The sequence below is a fragment of the Aspergillus viridinutans genome, assembly GCF_018404265.1.
Source record: "Aspergillus viridinutans IFM 47045 DNA, scaffold_1, whole genome shotgun sequence".
NCBI lineage: Eukaryota > Fungi > Ascomycota > Eurotiomycetes > Eurotiales > Aspergillaceae > Aspergillus > Aspergillus viridinutans.
In genome coordinates this window covers 1,006,493-1,026,580 of record NW_025091217.1, presented here as the reverse complement: position 1 = coordinate 1,026,580, position 20,088 = coordinate 1,006,493, and the positions used below count along the sequence as shown (strand labels likewise).

At 51.6% G+C, this 20,088-nt stretch overlaps 5 protein-coding genes across 5 annotated transcripts; all 5 read left to right on the top strand.

Moving 5' to 3' along the window:
- Positions 1–324: 324 nt before the first annotated feature.
- Aspvir_000266 (sulfite reductase (NADPH) subunit beta) lies at positions 325–5,110 on the top strand (the record flags this gene model as incomplete). The annotated part of the gene is made up of 4 exons (XM_043265403.1): positions 325–355; positions 440–579; positions 645–5,024; positions 5,087–5,110. 4 exons carry the CDS (start codon positions 325–327, stop codon positions 5,108–5,110), a joined length of 4,575 nt encoding a protein of 1,524 aa, XP_043121338.1.
- Positions 5,111–5,643: 533 nt separating this feature from the next.
- Aspvir_000265 (uncharacterized protein) lies at positions 5,644–6,728 on the top strand (the record flags this gene model as incomplete). The annotated part of the gene is made up of 3 exons (XM_043265402.1): positions 5,644–6,115; positions 6,183–6,445; positions 6,507–6,728. 3 exons carry the CDS (start codon positions 5,644–5,646, stop codon positions 6,726–6,728), a joined length of 957 nt encoding a protein of 318 aa, XP_043121337.1.
- A 910-nt stretch (positions 6,729–7,638) lies between these two features.
- On the top strand, positions 7,639–11,844 carry Aspvir_000264 (DNA-directed RNA polymerase; the record flags this gene model as incomplete). The annotated part of the gene is made up of 2 exons (XM_043265401.1): positions 7,639–8,466; positions 8,536–11,844. The coding sequence occupies 2 exons, from the start codon at positions 7,639–7,641 to the stop codon at positions 11,842–11,844; spliced, it is 4,137 nt and encodes a 1,378-aa protein (XP_043121336.1).
- Positions 11,845–14,616: 2,772 nt separating this feature from the next.
- xlnR (putative C6 transcription factor) lies at positions 14,617–17,601 on the top strand (the record flags this gene model as incomplete). Its single annotated transcript, XM_043265400.1, has 3 exons — positions 14,617–15,034; positions 15,102–17,392; positions 17,458–17,601. 3 exons carry the CDS (start codon positions 14,617–14,619, stop codon positions 17,599–17,601), a joined length of 2,853 nt encoding a protein of 950 aa, XP_043121335.1.
- Positions 17,602–18,410: 809 nt separating this feature from the next.
- On the top strand, positions 18,411–19,577 carry Aspvir_000262 (putative pyruvate formate lyase activating enzyme; the record flags this gene model as incomplete). Its single annotated transcript, XM_043265399.1, has 2 exons — positions 18,411–18,806; positions 18,870–19,577. 2 exons carry the CDS (start codon positions 18,411–18,413, stop codon positions 19,575–19,577), a joined length of 1,104 nt encoding a protein of 367 aa, XP_043121334.1.
- Positions 19,578–20,088: the final 511 nt, after the last annotated feature.

The following is a 20,088-nucleotide window of genomic DNA, read 5'->3' as shown; positions in this document are numbered from 1 at the left end:
GATGAGTGTTTGCATCGATGTCGTGATCGTAGTCCAATCAGAAGGCTGATGATCCAACCCCCGATGGCGGAGAGGATAGTGTACTCACTGTCTTTTTTTTTTCCCGTTGTCTGCTTTTTTTGGGAGATAATTGTGAAAAAGTTAGGAAGGCTTTTACTTAAATCTCATTTGTGTGCCTTTCCTTTCCTTCCCCATATTCTGCTTGTTCTTCTGTCGAGGTTGCATTGAGTGGGAGTCGCCCTATGCGGTGATATCTACTTCCTCTACACATATAGTTCATCCCACCTTCTGCGCGGTGAAGAGCGCAGTGCACATCTACCAGATATGGCATCCATTTCGTCTGCTGCAGAAGCAGGTTAGTCTTCTTCTCCAGTGCATGCCAATTGTCATGTTCCATTTGGGGCATTCTCCCTGCGATCAATCGCTAATTCTTCGAAAGCTGCACGAGTTGCCTACCTTGTCAGCGACGTCATCCTCTCCGTTCAGCCATCTTTGCAGACAGATTCTCTGTTCTCAAAGACCCTCAAGGCTCTGAAGGCGAGCAATGCTCGTAGCATCCTCCCTAGATCTGCACCCGAGGTGAGTGAACTCGCGACGTGCCCAGTCATGAGGTTTCGCATAATTGGGATTGACACCGTGGACAGGTGGTAGCGGTACGCTCTAATGAAGACCCTCTCCTTTCTGCCTTCCATCCACTGCAGGCAGGCGACGCAGTTTCCGTCGTCACCGGCTCCTCTGTCCTGCTGTCATCGGTTCCTCACCTCTACCGCTTAGCGAACTCTCCAATTGTCATTCATGTCGCCCTGGAGCCCTCCCCATTTCCAGATTACTCCGTCATCAGCTCGATACGCCAGTGTGGCTTCACCTTCTTGCATTCCGAGACAATCCAGGAGGCTCAGGATATTGCCATCACCGCCCATGCTCTAGCGCACAGATCCGGAAAGGGTGTCATTCATTTCTTTGACCCTGCCAACTCCGCAAACGAGGATGCCATTGAAGCAGAAAATGTGGACGTTATTAGATCTCTGCTCAACCTGGGCAGAAGCACTGCGTCCCAGTCGGGAGCGCAGACACTATATGCCGACTCCGGTCGCGTAGCCACCGTGTCTGAGGAAGCTGCGGAGAGCTCCGCTGCCCAAGGTGGGATTGCTTCCACTCTCGCGCCGACATCTCAGACTCCTTCGAGCGTCAGTGTTGATAACTCGTCCGTCGGATCGTCAAGGAGAGATAGCAGCACGGACAGCCATGCCACCAGCTCTGCCGCCACAACAGTTGATGCTGCCGCTTTGGTCCGTCCAGTCAGCGCTGCCGACATCTTCGAGTGGACCGCCCAGATCTGGAGGGTCCTGTCCCAGAGCACCGGACGCACCTACCGCGCAATTGAATACACTGGTCCCTCGGATGCCAAGTCGGCCGTCTTCATCTTTGGCTCCACCGGAGTATTTGTTGATGTTCTTGCAAAGGCGGAAGCCAATAGTGAGCTCGAGAACATCGGACTCATCACTGCTCGCCTTTACCGTCCCTGGATCGGTGGCCAGATTGTGAATTCCATCCCGAGCTCTGTCGAGAAGATTGCAGTTCTCGAGCAAGTTCGCAAGACCACCAAATGGGGTCCGTCATTCATGGACCTCTTGTCCAGCTTGACCCCGTCTGCTGGAAGGCCAACCCCTCAAATTGTTGGGTACAGACTTGGATATGTCGAGCCTTCTACTGCAGTTCAGGCACTGCGCGGTATCGTCCATAACTTGAACTCTCCCTCCCCTATTCAGAACCTCGAGATCGGCAGCGCCAAGGTTCCGGCCACTGAGCCTTCCTTGGAACAGCCTCACGTTGAGAACGCCTACCTGAAGATCCTTAACCAACTATTTGCTGAGCGTCTTTACATCGCCAATCAGTTGGGCTCTCAGAATGCCGGCGTTTCTTCCACTATCGCGGCGAGCCCAGAATATGGATTCGGTTCGCTGATCGCCAGAAAGGAGCGCCGTCATCGCTTCGTCCGCGAGGTCGAAGAGGCTTCAAAGTCCGCTGACTTCACCTCCGATTCCTCCAAATCATCGTTGTCTAATTGGGCGCTGAATGTCAAAGACGCTTCAAAGGCGAACAAGCTGGCTTCGGAAGTGATTGAGACTCTCTCCAAGGACGAGTCTCAGCTAGCTAAAGAGCTCCTCGAGTCGAGGAAGCTCTTTTTTGAAGAGTCCCAGTGGCTCATCGGTTCCGACGCGTGGGCTTACGATCTGGGCAACTCTGGTGTACACCATGTTCTCGCTTCCGGAGAGAATGTCAACATGCTTATTATTGACTCCCAACCTTACTCGGAGCGTGCTGCTGCCGACCCGACTCGCAGGAAGAAGGATATCGGATTGTACGCCATGAACTTTGGCAATGCTTACGTCGCCTCTGTTGCCGTTTATGGCTCCTACACCCAGGTTCTCCAGGCAATGGCCGAGGCCGAGCAGTTCAAGGGTCCTTCCGTCGTTGTCGCCTATCTGCCTTACAACCAGGAAAATGACTCCGCTCTCACTGTTCTTCAAGAAACCAAAAAGGCCATTGACCTTGGATACTGGCCTTTGTACCGCTGGAACCCCGAGAATGAGACGAAAGGCGAACCTAAGTTCGCTCTCGACTCCGACCGTCTCAGGCGGGAGCTCGAGGAGTTCCTTCGCAGAGACAACCAACTCACCCAGCTCATGAACCGGAAGCCCAAGTTCTCTGCTGTTCTTTCCGAATCATACGGCACTGAAGTCCGCGCCCTGCAGAAGCGTAAGGCGAAGGAGTCGTACGAGCAGCTGCTTGAGGGTCTTTTCGGAGCGCCTTTGACAATCCTCTTTGCTTCTGATGGCGGTAACGCTCAGAACCTCGCCAAGCGCCTCGGAAACCGGGGTCGCGCTAGAGGATTGAAGACCATGGTCATGGCCATGGATGATTACCCGGCCGAGGATCTTGCGACAGAGGAGAATGTGGTTTTCATTACCAGTACTGCTGGTCAGGGTGAGTTCCCTCAGAACGGTCGCAGCCTCTGGGAAGTCATCAAGAACTCTGGTGATTTGGATCTCTCCACTATCAACTACTCTGTCTTTGGTCTTGGTGACAGCCACTACTGGCCTCGCAAGGAGGATAAGATCTACTACAACAAGCCTGCCAAGGATCTCGACGCTCGTGTCGCTTTCCTTGGTGGCCGGAAGCTCACGGATATTGGTCTTGGTGACGACCAGGACCCAGACGCTTACCAAACCGGCTATTCTGAGTGGGAGCCTCGTCTTTGGCAAGCTCTCGGTGTCGACAAGGTTGAAGGTCTTCCCGAGGAGCCCGCGCCCCTGACCAACGAAGACATCAAAATCCAGTCTAACTACCTGCGCGGTACCATTGCTGAGGGCTTGTTGGACGAGACCACTGGTGCCATTTCCGCTAGTGACCAACAGTTGACCAAGTTCCACGGCACCTACATGCAGGATGATCGTGATGTCCGTGATGAGCGTAAGGCTCAGGGTCTTGAGCCAGCCTACAGTTTCATGATCCGTTGCCGGCTTCCTGGTGGTGTTGCTACTCCTCTGCAATGGATTCAGATGGACGACATCAGCAGCGCATACGGCAACGAGACCATGAAGCTCACCACAAGACAGACCTTCCAGTTCCACGGTGTCATCAAACGCAACCTTCGCTCTGCCATGCGTGCCATCAACAAGGCGCTCATGACAACTATTGCCGCCTGCGGTGATGTCAACCGTAACGTCATGTGCAGTTCTCTGCCCGAGCTTTCCTACTTTCACCGCGAAACTCACGCAGTCGCTAAGAAGATTAGCGACCACCTACTTCCTTCCACCACCGCCTATCATGAGATTTGGCTGAAGGATGATGACGACAACAAGGTCCAAGTGGCTGGAGATGCCGTTCAGGACCACGAGCCCCTGTACGGTCCCACCTACCTCCCTCGGAAGTTCAAGATCACTATCGCTATCCCCCCTCACAACGATACCGATGTCTATGCACACGACATTGGTCTGATCGCCATCAAGGGTGCTGATGGGCATCTTGAGGGCTTCAATATCCTCGCCGGTGGCGGTATGGGTGCTACTCACAACAACAAGAAGACTTACCCTCAGACTGGTCGTATGTTTGGTTACGTGCCAGCTGATCAGGCTCACGTTGTCTGTGAGAAGATCATGCTCGTTCAGCGGGACTTCGGTGACCGCAAGAACCGTAAGCACGCTCGTCTCAAGTACACCATTGACGACATGGGTGTTGAGACCTTCAAGGGCAAGGTGGAGGCTCTCCTTCCCGATGGATTGCGTTTTGCCGAGCCCCGCCCGTTCAAGTTTACTGCCAATATCGACACCTTTGGCTGGCAGAAGGATGAGACTGGCTTGAACCACTTCACCTTTTTCATCGAGAACGGACGTATCGAGGACACAGCTGAGTTCACCATGCGTTCGGGCTTACGTGAATTGGCCAAGCTCGACAAGGGCGAATTCCGTCTTACCGGTAACCAGCACCTGACCCTCTCCAACATCAAAGATGAGGACTTGCCTGTTGTCAAGGAGATAATGGCCAAGCACAAGCTCGACAACACTTCCTTCAGCGGTCTGCGTCTGTCTTCCTCTGCTTGTGTCGCGTTCCCCACATGTGGTCTGGCCATGGCCGAGTCTGAGCGCTACCTTCCAGTGCTGATCTCTAAGCTGGAGTCGACCCTTGAAGAGGTTGGCTTGGCCCGTGACAGCATTGTTATGCGTATGACCGGCTGCCCGAACGGTTGCGCCAGGCCCTGGCTCGCCGAGGTCGCCTTCGTTGGCAAGGCCTATGGTGCTTACAACATGTACCTTGGCGGCGGTTACCACGGACAGCGTCTTAACAAGCTGTACCGCCAGTCTATCAAGGAGGATGAGATCCTCGAGATCATGAAGGGTCTGCTCAAACGGTACGCACTTGAGCGCAACACTGACGGTGAGACTCCGGAGCGCTTCGGAGACTGGTGTATCCGGGCTGGCGTCATCAAGAAGACCACGGATGGCACCAACTTCCACGAAGGGGTATGTTGACCTATCACTCACTATTCTTAAGGCTTCTGAGTAGTTACTAACGTCATCTAAAGGTTGCTGAAGAGGATGAAGAGTGAACGATGATGAAAAGTTACGCTTAATCTCCTTGTTGAATAACAGGACACGTACCCTTGTGATTTTACATTTGATGATAAATGTCCCGCTCCGAGATATGCTCATCACGCCTGCAGATAAACCTTTCATTGTTTTTTTTGCATTGCATTTTAGATCAAATACATCTTTAATTGCGTCCTTTGGCGTAAACAACTAATGAGTCACGAGTCCCTTTCGTAACTGGTCATCAAAGCTTGTATTTATTGCCTCTCCTGGATAGGTGCCCTTATCAATCACAGAAGCTTACGCTTCATATGGTAGGCGGTGTACGCCCAAAAATTAATTTCTGCCGCTTATCCTGTAGTCACTCTGTAAGCTTCTCCAAATGTAGAAAGCTGCAGATCAGGAGTTCCAGTCATCCTAGGACAAGCCGCTCAATCATTCTATTCTTCTATAGACTGATCAAGGTCCTGGACATATCACCCATCGTTTCCGCAGTCACCGGGAACTCAGTCGTCGATCCTTTTGGAAATTTGACCCGCCAAATTTAACACTCATGGACGACTCGGATCCCGTCATCGCATCCTACGATGTTTACCTCACCGAATCCGAGATCTCCAGATTCGTTCTTCAGTACTTAGACCGATCCGCCGAACACCCCTACGACGAGAGCCATGAACAGAAACCGACTGCCTTCCGAATGAAACCGAACACGGGTCTCGTGGAGGTTGATGTGCCGATCCAGACACGCGTGAACTACGATGTCAGTAAAGGACTGCGATACGGTGATGCCATGAGGAGATCCCGCAGTGCTCGGGATGGAGGCTCGTACGGCTTGGCTGGCGGGTTCAGCTCGGGGGCTGCTGCGGGCGGTGGGAAGGTGAAGATGGAGGGGAACGTGGATGTGGAAATGGGCGGGATGGATAGTAAGGAGGGGTCTGATATTATGCGGGTGCAGACCCTTGGAGGGCGGATTAAGAGTCCTGAGGATGGGGATCCGGTGTACATGCTTGCGGCGTTCCGTGGACGTGAGTGCCCCCCTTTCTTTCATGTGCAGTTTGCAATGAAGTAGAATTGCTGACGTGGGGTTTGCAGAGAATTTGCACCTGTCCCCTGTCTCTGCTGTCGTGCAATTGCACCCTCAGCTTCATCATATCGATGCCTTGGATGAGATACCTGCGAAGGGGAGGGGTAAGGCGCGGAAAGAAGGCGAGGACGAGCAGACTGAGGCTCGCGCGATTGATGTGAAGATCAAAGCGGCCGAGGATGCGGAAGCGGTCATGGTTGCGGGCAACCTGGAACTGCTTAAGAAGATGCAAGATGAGAAGTGGACTACGTATGAATGGGTGGATGCAGAGGTTTGTCTTTCGACTGCTGTGTATCGTGAGAGGCCAGCTGTGCTAATATGTTTTCAACCAGACCGAGGAAGCATGGCAGACGTACGAGAGCTACATGATCCAGCAGGACCTGGAGAATGTTCCGCCGCTTGAGGCGGCCATTGATAGCGAAGACTATCTGGACAGGATGAGCGCCCCACGTATCGACCCAGCTCGACCAGAGATGACGGGTTGGGCGATGAAGCAGAACCGGAAGAGGCAAAAGGAACAAGCTGGCTCCGTTGGAGTCAATGCGCAAGGGTGAGCTTCGATGTTGCATTTGAAGGAACGAATCAATGTACGAATTGTACGATGTATAGATATTTGCACCTGTAGAACCTAGACATTATGGCTCATGGAGTGGCTACAGCTATTCTGCGTCCCGAACTTCTGATTAGGAGAACTCGACCATTCTAGCCAGTGCTTTTTCGAGCTCATTAAGGCCAAACACCTTGAGCCTACAGAGTAACTACCAGTCGTATGGACCCTCTTCCATAACTTCGTTTCTCATGCACTTTCGCTGAGGATGACTACAATTTAAAGAACAGGAAATAATCGATTGCTCCCATCGCAGCGACAAACGGGCCGACATTATTCGAAAGAGATTAAAAGAACCCTAACGAAACAATAACATCGTGGCTACCTATAGATCATTTTCTTAATCGAAGATGCTCCCCTTGAAAAGGCTCTATAGAACTTAGGTATCTTGCCACCTTAGTCCACCCAATCAGGAGGCTCTGAAAAACTACCACCCAAGTAGCAGCTCACGTGCCTTATCGCCCATCGCTCCAACTGATTAGGAATAGTCCATATTTTTCTTCTCTCCGGGCTCCCGTGTTCCTGGAGGCTGACAGTTTGTTCTTCTGCTTCTTCGCAGATTTTCATCCTCCTTCCCTCATCCCATAATTCAATTCCTCTTCCTGTCGTTCTTCCATTTTATCCGTGAAGAGCTGCAGGACGGCTTGTCAGTTCGGATTGTCCCATTCCGCCTGGCAGAGTCGCTTTTCTCCTATCTGGTCTGATTTTTTTCGTTTCTCAGGCTTTCCCATCTCCAATGAATCCGCGCTTTACTTGCCGTTAATCTTATACGCCATTTTCTTTTCCTTCTATCTTTTGATTTACTACCTTATAATTTATTCATTGTCTGTCTGTTCGTTTAGCGGTGTTCGTGCATCATGCTGTCTCGAGTCGCTCGCCAGAAAAATGCCATCAGCCTATTGCGGCAGTCGAATGGACGCCGTCTACTGCCATCGGTGGGAGTGCTGCGATTTCATGCTAACTCCAGCAAAACAACATTGCTGGCAAGTCCATCTGTGACCACTCCACAGGAACAATCTCGTCGACCTTCGTTTCAGTCCAATCGAACTCTTGCCACTGCCGCCGATCAGTCTACAGTCGATCAAGGATCCTATGTATCATTCGACGACTCACTTTATGCGCCAGAGAATTTCTATGACCCGTCACAGCAGTGGTCTCATCTGTTCCCTTCGCCGCCTGCTAAAGAACTCGATCCGTCGTCACTGATCATCGTGGGCGAGTCATTACAAACGAAACCCAAAATATTACGGAAGGTCAGAGGGATTGGCGGCGACGAGGATGAAATGCTGGCCAATCTGGATGTCTCTCTGAAGGTTGGACGTTTTGATCGGGCTGCTACGCTGATTAATCGGCTGGGGCAACATTACCCTGTCGGTTCATCGGAGTACCTGGCTATTCACAATCGCTATTTGGAAAAGATGGTGTCACACATGATTGTGACAAGGCAGCATAATATGGTGCTGCCAATGCAGCGGTGGTTTGAGCTTGATATGCCCAACGGGGGCGTGAAACCGGACGCGACAACATATGCAATTATGATACGAATGTCACTTCGCATGCTTCACGGCTCGAAGCGAGACAGAGCTGTGCGAAGATATTGGCAATTCGCCAAGAAGGATAATATCGAGGAGGAAGTACTGGCCGTCCCTGTTCTGTCGGAATTGGAGCTCGGAGAACTCTCAGAGGTTCGTATTTCACATCTAATTACGGTGCTCTCCGTCGGTTTTAGTTACTGATTCTTCTGGTTGCGTTAGATCTGCTCATCTGACCTTCAACGCGTTGCCATCGGCAGTATTGGATCCGAACCCACACCCGCTGTCACCGTCAGCTCGCAGATGCACGACTTGGCGGAAGTTAGACCCGTTGAGCAAAAGGGTCTCGGGCTTTCCTCCCTCAAACAATCTATCTCCCTCTTTTTGAGCGAATCTAGTTCCTCGGTGCCCACCGATCCCGAACAGAAGCAGGTCTATGACGAACTCAAACAGCGTCAACTGGAAGCTGACTCGATACGGTCTGCTATGGATCGTTGGCGTCAGGAGTTCGATGACAGACAGAAATTGGGCCTTGATGCCACCGCTGGTGGGAAGAAATTAGGGTCCATTATGACCCAGTGGCACTCTAGCCTCGTTGCTAGAATCAAGGAGGAACTCGAGCTTGTTGCTGAAGCGGAGGCGAATCCCATTCGCACTCTTGAGCAGAAAGAGCGTTGCGAATATGGTGTGTACTTGCGATGTCTGGATACGGACACTTTGGCAGCGCTCACCATTCTGGCTGTTATGTCGACTTTCAGCCGCGGTGGAATGGAAAAGGGTTTGAAGGTCTCTGCAGTTGTTTCAACGATTGGTAAAGATCTCCAGGACGAATTAATAGCGGAGGCTGCCCTCAAAAACGAAGCAGGCGCAGATTCTCGGCGACTCAAGGCACTGAAGGAACTCCTCGCGGGGCGCAAGAAGAAGGACGGTCGTGCCAAATGGCATGCGATCGTTCAGAAGATGCAGCAGGAGGATGCGACGGTCATGTGGTCGCCACGAGTGACTGCAAAAATCGGCGCAGTATTGATGAGCCTGCTATTCGAGGTCGGTAAGGCACCGGTGACCATGGAAGATCCCGAAACCAAGAAGAAAATGGTCACGATGCAACCCGCATTCCAGCATGCTTATCAGATCACCTGGGGAAGGCGTACTGGCTACCTCCACCTTCATCCAGCAATTGTCCAGATTATCGCCAAAGAACCGACTGCCGATCTTCTCGGTCGGCACTTACCCATGGTCTGCAAACCCCGACCCTGGAAGGGTATGAAGGACGGGGGTTTCCTGTTGTATCAATCCGATATTGTGCGGACGACACCCGGTGAAAGTCTTCAACCGACGTACATCAAGACTGCCTTGGAAAACAATGGCCTTGAGGACATTCGCCGGGGCTTGGATAATCTTGGCAGCACAGGGTGGACCATCAATCGCGACGTCCTCAACGTTATGCTCGAAGCATGGAATTCTGGAGAGGCGATCGCAAACATTGCTCCTCTAGAACCTGACCTGCCACTTCCGCCCAAGCCAGCTCCCGAAGCGGGATATCACGCTGAAAAGGAATGGGATGCTCTAGTACGCGAAGTTGAAAACAGGAGATCTGGATTGCACTCGATGCGGTGTTTCCAGAATTTCCAAATGGAACTCGCTCGTGCGTACAGGAATGTCACCTTCTACCTTCCGCATAACATGGATTTTCGCGGTCGTGCTTACCCACTTCCCCCCTACCTTAACCAAATGGGTGCAGACAACTCCAGAGGTCTTCTACTGTTTAGCGAGGCGAAACCGTTAGGTGCCAGTGGTTTAAGATGGTTGAAGATTCAGATTGCGAATCTTTCGGGCTTTGACAAGGCTAGCATGTCTGAGCGTGAACAATTTACCATGGATCACTTGGACGATGTGCTTGACTCGGCGGACAAGGGTCTTCACGGCAGACGCTGGTGGCTCAAGGCAGAAGATCCCTGGCAATGTTTAGCTGCCTGTTGTGAATTAAGAAACGCCCTTCGCCATCCGGATCCGACTCAGTACCCATCACGCTTGCCTATTCACCAGGATGGTTCGTGCAATGGATTACAGCATTACGCGGCACTTGGAGGTGATAGCGTCGGTGCCCAGCAGGTCAATCTCGAACCATCCGATCGCCCGTCCGACGTCTACACCGGTGTTGCCGAGTTCGTTAAACAAGAAGTTGCGCGGGAGGCGGCCCAGGGTCACCCTATCGCTAAGATCCTCGACGGAAGGATTACAAGAAAGATTGTAAAGCAAACAGTCATGACCAATGTGTACGGTGTCACTTTCATGGGAGCCATGAGACAGGTCCGCAAGCAGCTTATCGACCATTACCCCGACCTGTCTTACGACGATAAGAAGCATGGTTCTTTGTACATTGCCCGGAAAATCTTCGAAGCTTTGGGTACGATGTTCAACGGGGCGCATGAGATCCAGCACTGGCTTGGAGACTGCGCGAGTCGTATCACAACGTCACTGTCCCCCGAACAGATTGAGCAAATTGCAAAGGAGGCGTTGACGCCTTCTTCCTCTTCTGGTGGATCCGCAGCGAAGCTGAAGGATCCGTCTGAGAGATTTAGGTCTACAGTCATCTGGACCACACCCCTGGGACTGCCTGTGGTCCAGCCGTACCGTGTGCGAAAGGCTCGGCGTATCACCACAACTCTTCAGGATCTCAGTATTGTCGATACTAATTCGGAAGACGTAGTTTCGAAGCGCAAACAGTTACAGGCTTTCCCGCCAAATTTCATCCACTCTCTTGATGCCACTCACATGATCATGTCTGCGAACGCCTGTAGCCAAGCCGGCTTGACGTTTTCTGCGGTTCACGATTCGTTCTGGACTCACGCGTGTGATGTTGACGCCATGAACCAGATTCTTCGGGAAGCCTTTGTCCGTATGCACTCGGACGATATCATCAGGAGACTCGCTTCTGAGTTTCAGGTTCGGTACGGACAGAACCTGTTCCTTGCCAAGGTTGACGCGAGCACGAAGATAGGACGTGCGATTCGTGCCCTGCGAAAAAGCGAGAAGAAGAAGTCGGGAAAAGTCCAGGAGCTTTTGGACGAGTACAGGAGACAGCAGCTTTTGAAGTCGGACGATCCAGAGTTGCAAGCGCAGGGTCGCGCCATGGTCACGGCTGGGAGCGTCTTCGAACAGCTTGGTGGAACCGATAAAGATCTGGCGATTGCGAGCTCGCTCGGTGAATCAACGGTGGGACATATTCCGGAGGACCTGGCCGCGGCGGAGCGGAAGACGCCGGGACTAGGGATTGACACGTCGGATCCCGCGATCGAGAGTTTGTTTTCGGACTTTCAGGACCTGGAACCGAGGGCCGGCGAGGCTGACAAAGCCACTGGGGCCGAGCTGGAGGATGAAGTGGTGGCAGAAGACGGTGCAGGGAAGAAGAAGAAAAAGGCGGCGCGGCAGCATGTGTGGCTTTGGCTACCCCTGCGGTTCCGCGACGTTCCCACCAAGGGTGCCTGGGATCTAACACGGATCCGAGACAGCCAGTATTTCTTTTCATAGACCTCTGTGTTGGTGGCTTGTCAGGAGTTTTACGCATTGGGCTGGCGTTGGGTGGTGTTCGATTTTATGAAACTAAAAGCAAGACAAGCAAAAAGAGCCATGGGGAGGGCTGATCTCTTTGCGCTTATTGACGGCGTTTGCTCATTCTGTTCCCCTGCATATGCTGAGAGCTGATTATCATTTGATTGTGATATCCCGATGTACATTTATTTGTGGCGTGCACCTCTCCCCCTTTTCATCTTATTCTTTGTATATTATCTCATGGATGCCCGCATTATGATGGGGAAAGATGTACAGTATGAACTGGAAAGCTATTGCTTGTATATATCAATATGCATTTGTCATCGTCACCCATCTCTTTCTTCTGAAAGCGTACGAAAGACCCAAGGTGACAATGGTGTATACCATCTCAATATGGAAATGGATGGATGCGATGTCGTGTCCAATCTTGGCAGGACCCGGGGTGATTTAGGCAGAATACGAACGCCACCAGGGAGGATTTTGAGTTTGGCTTGGGTGGATATCCGTATACCCAGGGCAGAAGAGCAAAAGTCCATGAGTCGATGATGGTTGAGGTTATGCAGAGGACATTGTTTACTCCTTGTACCGAGAGATTTATTGGCCTTGGACAAGTCGGGGACACCAGGGCTGAGTACGCATGAGGTAAGTTCCTTAGGTGGCTGCAAAACATTGAGAACTCCTGGATTGGATGGATTCTGTATCCTGCTGTCCTGCACGGAAGACTTTGACCAGATTAAGGACTGTGCAGTGGCGACGTGCAGTCCGGCATTTGTACAGAGGAGTGCGTCTGGGGGTATGCATAGTCCATGGATGTCGTCCAGGGTCTGGTTCGGGCTAATGGGAAGGACCCGGAGCCGACGCAGAAAAAAAGTTAGAATGGAAATGTAATGAAATTGGAATAAATGTGAGTGTGGCGACTGGAAATAGTCTCGGACTCTATCCATCCTCCTTCTCTGAATAAGGACAGATCGGCCTCTTTGCTTTGGTTGTGCATTTGATTTGCGCTTGAGGACAGGGGAGAGATGTCTATGGATGTCTCCTGACCTGGGGTGCTTACAACCTACAGTAGAAACTAAACTCCACGGGGTAATGCATGCAATCTGCAACGGGGAGAAGAGGATTGGCTGGAATGGATTTCAGGCACCTGGAGAACTTGTAAGTACATGAGGAGGTAAGGCAAGGTACAGAGGTTAGAGATGGTCGATGCGTCGTTCTGACATCGTTTGGGCTTGGCTACTGTTTTTTGTTTCTGAAATCTGGGGCAAAGGTTGGGGTCTGTCATAGTATAGACATACTTTGCGCTTTTTTGTGATCGTCGTCGATTAAGTTCGTGCCTCTTCTAAGCGAAGTTTGGAGGAAGAGCTTGTGATTTTGTGACTATGAGGTCTCGTATTTACCAGGAGATCAGTCGGTGTAGGCATTATTAGGATCATACCTACCTCTGGTAAGGGTAAGATATTCCGTTGACAGATTCTACACATCGGTCCAGTAAATAATTGTGCCATCCCCGGCTCGGTACCATCTCGTTATTTGAATAAATCTCTGGATACTTGTACTAGTACTACGATTCGGAGACCCGTCCGAAGAGAACATGACCATGGAAAGGACTGAACAGGCCGATGACTACAGAGTAAATACTCCGTCTCCGAAGTAGGCTAAGTACTAAGTAAGTACCTCTTCTACCTCTCTACTCTCTCTCGGTTTCCCCGCCTTTTTACCCTTCTGGCCGGTGTGGAAATTTCATCCTGGAATTAATGTCGACACTAAGGGTCTACACAGCAGCAGCAAATCACTCCTCATCTATCTAGTCTAAGAACTTGTCTTCCCCAAGATGAAACCCTCCTGATCACCCTTCACTTCAGATTTCCACTCGCTGACTGGCTAATAAGCACAGCAAACACGGAGGACCTAACCAAGACTGCATGTTTGTCTTCCCCACTGCCGACCAGCACGAGCTGTGGCCCGTTCCAGCTCTAGTCCTCCTCGCTAAACCTGAGCCAGGCAAAGACATTTCCCTTGGTTGATGGTTCCATACTCGATTCGTCTACATCCCCGGAACTCCCCAGCCTGGGGCTCTCTCTAGTCTAGTCTCTCTCTCTCCCCTCCCCCATTCATATTACCTATTACCTATTATTATTCAATTCCAGCCTTTCTTCCCCTTCCTTTCGCTTTTTACTTTTTCTTGCTCGTTTTTTCTTCATCTTTGCTTTTTGCCCTCGTGGTTCTTAGTGCCTTTTCCGCCTCAGTGACCTCGTTCTCCAGGAAACGCTATAGAGCTGATCCTGCCTTTGCCTGTCTGACTGACACTGGACTAACTGGGATCTTGTTAGTTAGCTGCTTTCTGTCTCTTGATTCGTTTCTACTCCGTCTGTTAATTAATAATTTTCTGCTATTTCTCCTCCGAGTCGACTCCTCTCTCTCCCTGCTCTAGCTATTATTATTATTCTATTCTCACATCACCGTCTGGTCGTCTTTCGGCAATGAACTCTTGACTCTGCTGATTCGGTACCTTCTTCCCCCTCTTCATCTCACCCCGCGCGACTGTTTTTCAACGGTCAGCGCTGCTGCTCAGTTTATCAAGTGGTAATCCTGCCGATCCGATTGCTCTCAACAACGCTATTTTTGTTTTCCGACAACGACTTCTGGGGCCTTTAGGGCCCTTGAGTTTCTCCACATCTCCAGGTTTTTGCTGCGTCCTCTCTCCGTCTCTATGTCTGTAGATAGGCCGATTGCTCTGCTTCACCCGTGAGGATGTCAACAACCTCAGTTCAGCATTTTCCTCATTCCTATTCTCCCTTTTCTTCCAGTCTTTCTTCGAATCGAATGGCACAATCTCAAACTTCCGGGCTCGACACCCTGGCAGAGGGTTCGCAGTATGCGCTGGAGCAGCTGCAATTGTCGCGAGAAGCTGCAGGCGGCGGCGATGCTACAGACTCGATGGGCAAACCTAAGGATCAGTATCAAGTCGATAATGACAATCACCACAACAATCATTCCCTCTCCAGCTTCAAGAATCCTTCGCAGCGAGATCCCCTCGTCGAGGCTCGTTCCGCAATCAGGAAAAACTCGGCCTCGGCACCTGTTCGACGGAGAATCAGTCGCGCTTGTGACCAATGCAATCAGCTACGCACTAAATGCGACGGGCAGAACCCGTGCGCTCATTGCATCGGTAGTGTCCCCAACACCTTCCCAAAATTTGTGCCTGCGGGTAGTGCCATACTGACAGAAGTGAGCAGAGTTCGGATTGACCTGCGAATACGCGCGAGAACGGAAGAAGCGTGGAAAGGCTTCAAAGAAGGACCTCGCCGCGGCGGCCGCGGCGGCCACAACTCCTGGACAGCCGAATGGCAATTCAGACAAGGAAGACGCAGCAATGGTCGGAGGACACACTTCCCCAGATAGGCGACCGACGCTCAATGGAAGATATGACCCGGCTTTCGATGCCCCTCGGAATCTGAATGGCTCGGCACAGCACTCTGAGGCATCAGGCATGGTCGGGATGCAGAATTCTCAGCATCTTCCACCCCATTCTCAGCCATCTATGGGCGGTGGCCTGGAAGGCTTGCCTCTTAATGGTTACAACGGATTGAACGACTCAAGCCGACCGTCGATGCCTGTACCAGAACTCCAATCATTGCATATGCTACATAGCTCGCATACGAATCCTCGCTCCCCGCCATCCATTCTGCCCCCTCACAGATACAACGGCGGGTACAATGACGGTGGATATTCGCTCATGAATCCACAGGAGCCAAACTCAACCTCGATCAGCCACTTCCGACTCGGTAGCTCTACAGAAAATCCACCAAATTCGTTTCTCGGGCTCTCCCCGCCAGCTCAGTCGCCCGGCTGGTTACCACTTCCTTCTCCATCTCCTGCACATTTTCCTTCGTTCAGCATGGCCTCATTTTCTACGACATTGAGATACCCCGTTTTGCATCCTGTCTTGCCTCACATTGCGTCTATTATTCCTCAGTCACTCGCCTGCGATCTCCTTGACGTCTACTTCACTAGCTCTTCCTCGTCTCACCTATCCCCCCAGTCGCCCTATGTGGTTGGGTACATTTTCCGAAAGCAGTCCTTCCTTCATCCTACAAAACCGAGAGCCTGCACACCTGGCCTCCTGGCCAGTATGCTCTGGGTCGCAGCTCAGACAAGCGACGCCCCGTTCCTCACATCGCCTCCATCAGCGCGAGGCAGAGTCTGCCAGAAGCTACTCGAATTGACTATCGGTTTACTCAGGCCGCTGATCCACGGCCCTGCGCCCGGGGAAACATCGCCCAACTACGCTGCAAACATGGTCATCAACGGAGTCGCTCTAGGTGGCTTCGGTGTCTCGATGGATCAGTTGGGTGCTCAAAGCAGCGCTACGGGAGCCGTGGACGACGTCGCCACCTACGTCCATTTGGCGACGGTCATCTCTGCAAGCGAATACAAAGCAGCCAGTATGCGTTGGTGGACAGCGGCGTGGTCTCTCGCGCGGGAGTTGAAGCTCGGCCGCGAGTTGCCGCCAAACACTCCTCACCCACGGCCCGATGGTGAGCGAGACGGGGACCCAGATGCCGACCTTTCAAAGCGACATCCTCCGCCTCTCATCACGTCCATGGGACACGGCCCTGGAAGCACCGTCGTCAACATTACCGAAGAGGAGCGAGAAGAACGCCGACGTCTCTGGTGGTTACTTTTCGCGACGGATCGTCATTTGGCGCTTTGTTACAACCGTCCTCTGACCTTGCTAGACAAGGAATGCGAGGGACTCTTGCAACCGATGAATGACGACCTATGGCAAGCCGGCGAGTTCGCCACTTATCGCCAGGCAGGCCCTCCAGTAGAGTGTACAGGCCATAGCATGTTCGGCTACTTCCTCCCGTTGATGACAATTCTCGGAGAGATTGTCGACCTGCAGCAGGCCAGGAATCATCCGCGGTTTAGTCTTGCCTTTCGGAACAGTGCCGAGTGCGAGGCGCAGGTCCTCGAGATTGCGCGCCAACTAGATGTGTATGCACAGAGCCTCAAAGAATTCGAGACACGATACACTAGCAGTCTCGCTCTGGGCGCGGCAGAGACTGAGGCCGCTATGGATGGGTCTCATCTGAACCATGTGAGTCCTTCGGGCCGCTCAAGCAGCACAGTCGAATCACGCGTGAACGAGTCAATTGTGCACACCAAGATGGTGGTCGCCTACGGAACACATATCATGCACGTTCTTCATATCCTTCTGGCAGGTAAATGGGATCCGATCAATCTGCTTGATGACAACGATCTCTGGATTTCTTCCGAATCATTTGTTGCGGCAATGGGCCATGCGGTCGGCGCCGCTGAGGCCGCTGCGGACATTCTGGAGTATGACCCGGATCTCAGCTTCATGCCGTTCTTCTTCGGAATCTATCTTTTGCAGGGCAGTTTCTTGCTGCTCTTGACTGCCGACAAATTACAAGGTGACGCAAGTCCAAGTGTGGTCCGGGCGTGTGAGACTATAGTTCGGGCGCATGAAGCTTGCGTCGTGACGCTCAATACCGAATATCAGGTAGGCTTCTGTAGCGAAATTCCTTCTGGACCGGACGCCGAGATACTAATGCCACTTTGCTATAGAGAACCTTCCGCAAAGTCATGCGCTCGGCTCTCGCGCAGGTTCGCGGGCGCCTACCCGAGGACTTTGGCGAACAGCAGCAACGTAGACGGGAAGTGCTCGCTCTCTACCGCTGGAGCGGTGACGGCAGTGGTCTTGCGCTCTGAGATTGAGCTCGTGTTTCGGCGCTGGTTTTCTTCTTTTGGCGTTCTCGAAGTGTATATATACACCAGTCAGACGTGACGACGTGATGCGATACCATGGGAATCATCATCGGGAACATGGCCCACGGGCCTGGGTTTGGGAGTTCAAAAGGAAGCGACTGGAACTGGTGGGATATTTTCTTGTCCAACGTAATCTTCATATCTCTTGGATGTTTACTTTTTTTGCATTTTCCTCCGTATCTTTCTCCATTTCTGTCCGTCTTCATCGCCAGCTGTCTCTTGGACCGACTATCGATCGAACGATCCCTGGGCTGTGATTCGGAGAGACGGGCATAACGCACCTTGACTTTATGGGCTGCCGATGAAATACAACGGTACCTACATATCTTATTGTTGCTTTCGATCGTTCTTCGATGGATACCAATACCTGTACACTTAGGATCTTGCGTTGTTTCATACCCTGTACACACGAGTGCCCTGAGCCATATCTATTGTTCAACGCAGCTACATTTGGAAATCAAGTTCAAATCAAGGCTATGGTTCCTGTATTATCACGACATACCTTTGGGTAATCAAGCATAGAAGCTCGTAACGATAATATCAACCTATGGCCATTTGTTTAAAACTGCTGCACTCCAGTTGCGGCCTCAGGCCATTATTATGACGCCACTGGCCGTTATCGATAAGCACTCTATCCTCTGCTGCTCCGCTCTTTGTTCCTTCATCTCTGTTGCACGTGTTCGCTAAGATCAAGCATCGTCAACCAGCACATCAGGAAATGGAGTATCTGATATAAACCCTTATATATCACCATGGCCAGCCTCAGCAGATTCTTACGACCCTTCGCTCCTCGCCAAGTCCGCTGGGGCTCGCCTTTGTCTCCACTTATACCCAGACGATTCTTAGGCATACCACCTCAATTTCTCTTAGACGAATATATCCCACGGTATCAACTTCTTTCTTCCGTGGACGCAGCAAAGAAACGGTCCCTCGCTTACGCTCACCTACAGAACTGCAATCTGTGTCCCCGTCGCTGTGGTGTGAATCGATACGAAGAGACGGGGGTATGCTTAATCGGCGCCGAAACGGCCAAGGTCAATGTCATTGCGCCGCACCGAGGTGAAGAGCCATGTATACAGGGATACCATGGAAGCGGGTCCGTCTTTTTTTCTGGGTGCAATCTGCGCTGTGTCTTTTGTCAGAACCATGTACGTTCTCGGAAAGGCTGAAACAACATCCTTGTGGACTGTGGCTGACATCACGCGAACTAGGATATTGCACACCAGCGAAACGGCTTCGACTTGACCCCTGAAGAACTGGCGGAGTGGTACATCAAACTCCAACAGGTGGGAAATGTGCATAATATCAACCTCGTCACGCCGGAACACGTGGTACCCCAGGTGGCTCTCTCGATCCTGGCCGCCCGTGATATGGGCCTGAAGATTCCCATCATCTACAATACGTCTTCCTTTGACTCGCTTGAGTCACTCCAGTTGATGGACGGACTGGTGGACATATACCTGCCTGATTTCAAAGTATGGAAGAGCAGCACGTCTAAGCGGCTGCTCAAGGCAGATGACTACGCTGAAACCGCCAAGGAGAGCATAAAGGAGATGCACAGGCAAGTCGGCGACTTGTCATTTACATCCGACGGCATTGCAAAGAAAGGGGTACTACTACGGCATCTGGTCATGCCGGGGAAAGAAGACGAGGGCCGTGAAATCATGCGCTGGCTCGCGGAGAACGTCTCAGATGATCTTTACGTGCATATCATGGAACAGTACCACCCTGACGCACATGTTGGCAAGAAGAAGCGGACCACGAGGAACGCAAGCCAGGAAGAAAAGTCCGAGGTCCGCTATGCCGACATCAACCGGGCTGTTCGTGATGAAGAACTGGGCTCGGTCAAGGATGCTGCAGTAGCGGCTGGCTTATGGCGATTCTGTGAGGTCAATGAACATGGGGGGTTTCATCTATGAGATGATCTTTCTGTTGTTGTCTGACGCATTGACTGCGCTTGCTGCAGGACGTGTACCTCGAGGGTGGTACTCTGCAGTGTATTGACTTAGTCGCGGGGACTCCGACCTATGTCCGGCTTTATCCTTGTGTGGCCCGTTGTTGGGCAGGATTTAGCCGGTATTATCCAGGAGGGGTGACAGTCACACGGAGATCTTCAGGCTAATGAGTCATTTTAGGTTCTTTTATACCCGTGGGGCTTGAATATTAGAGAAATGCTGGTTTCACTTTCGCATGTGTGGATGTATATTATTAGACTGTGGTCACTTTGTTTATATTAGCAACCGGGCGTGTCGATTAGCCTAGACTTCGTTTTTAAAGTAGTTGTATACATGTCGATCGTTGGTGTTTAGTGATACACCTGCAGCACTATTCCCGAGAGTAAAACCAGAATTGGACCTTTGCTTAGAAGATAATTTTGAAGACGAAGATAAGATACTTCTTTTGAAGCCATAGATCGGCTGCTGCGGTGGA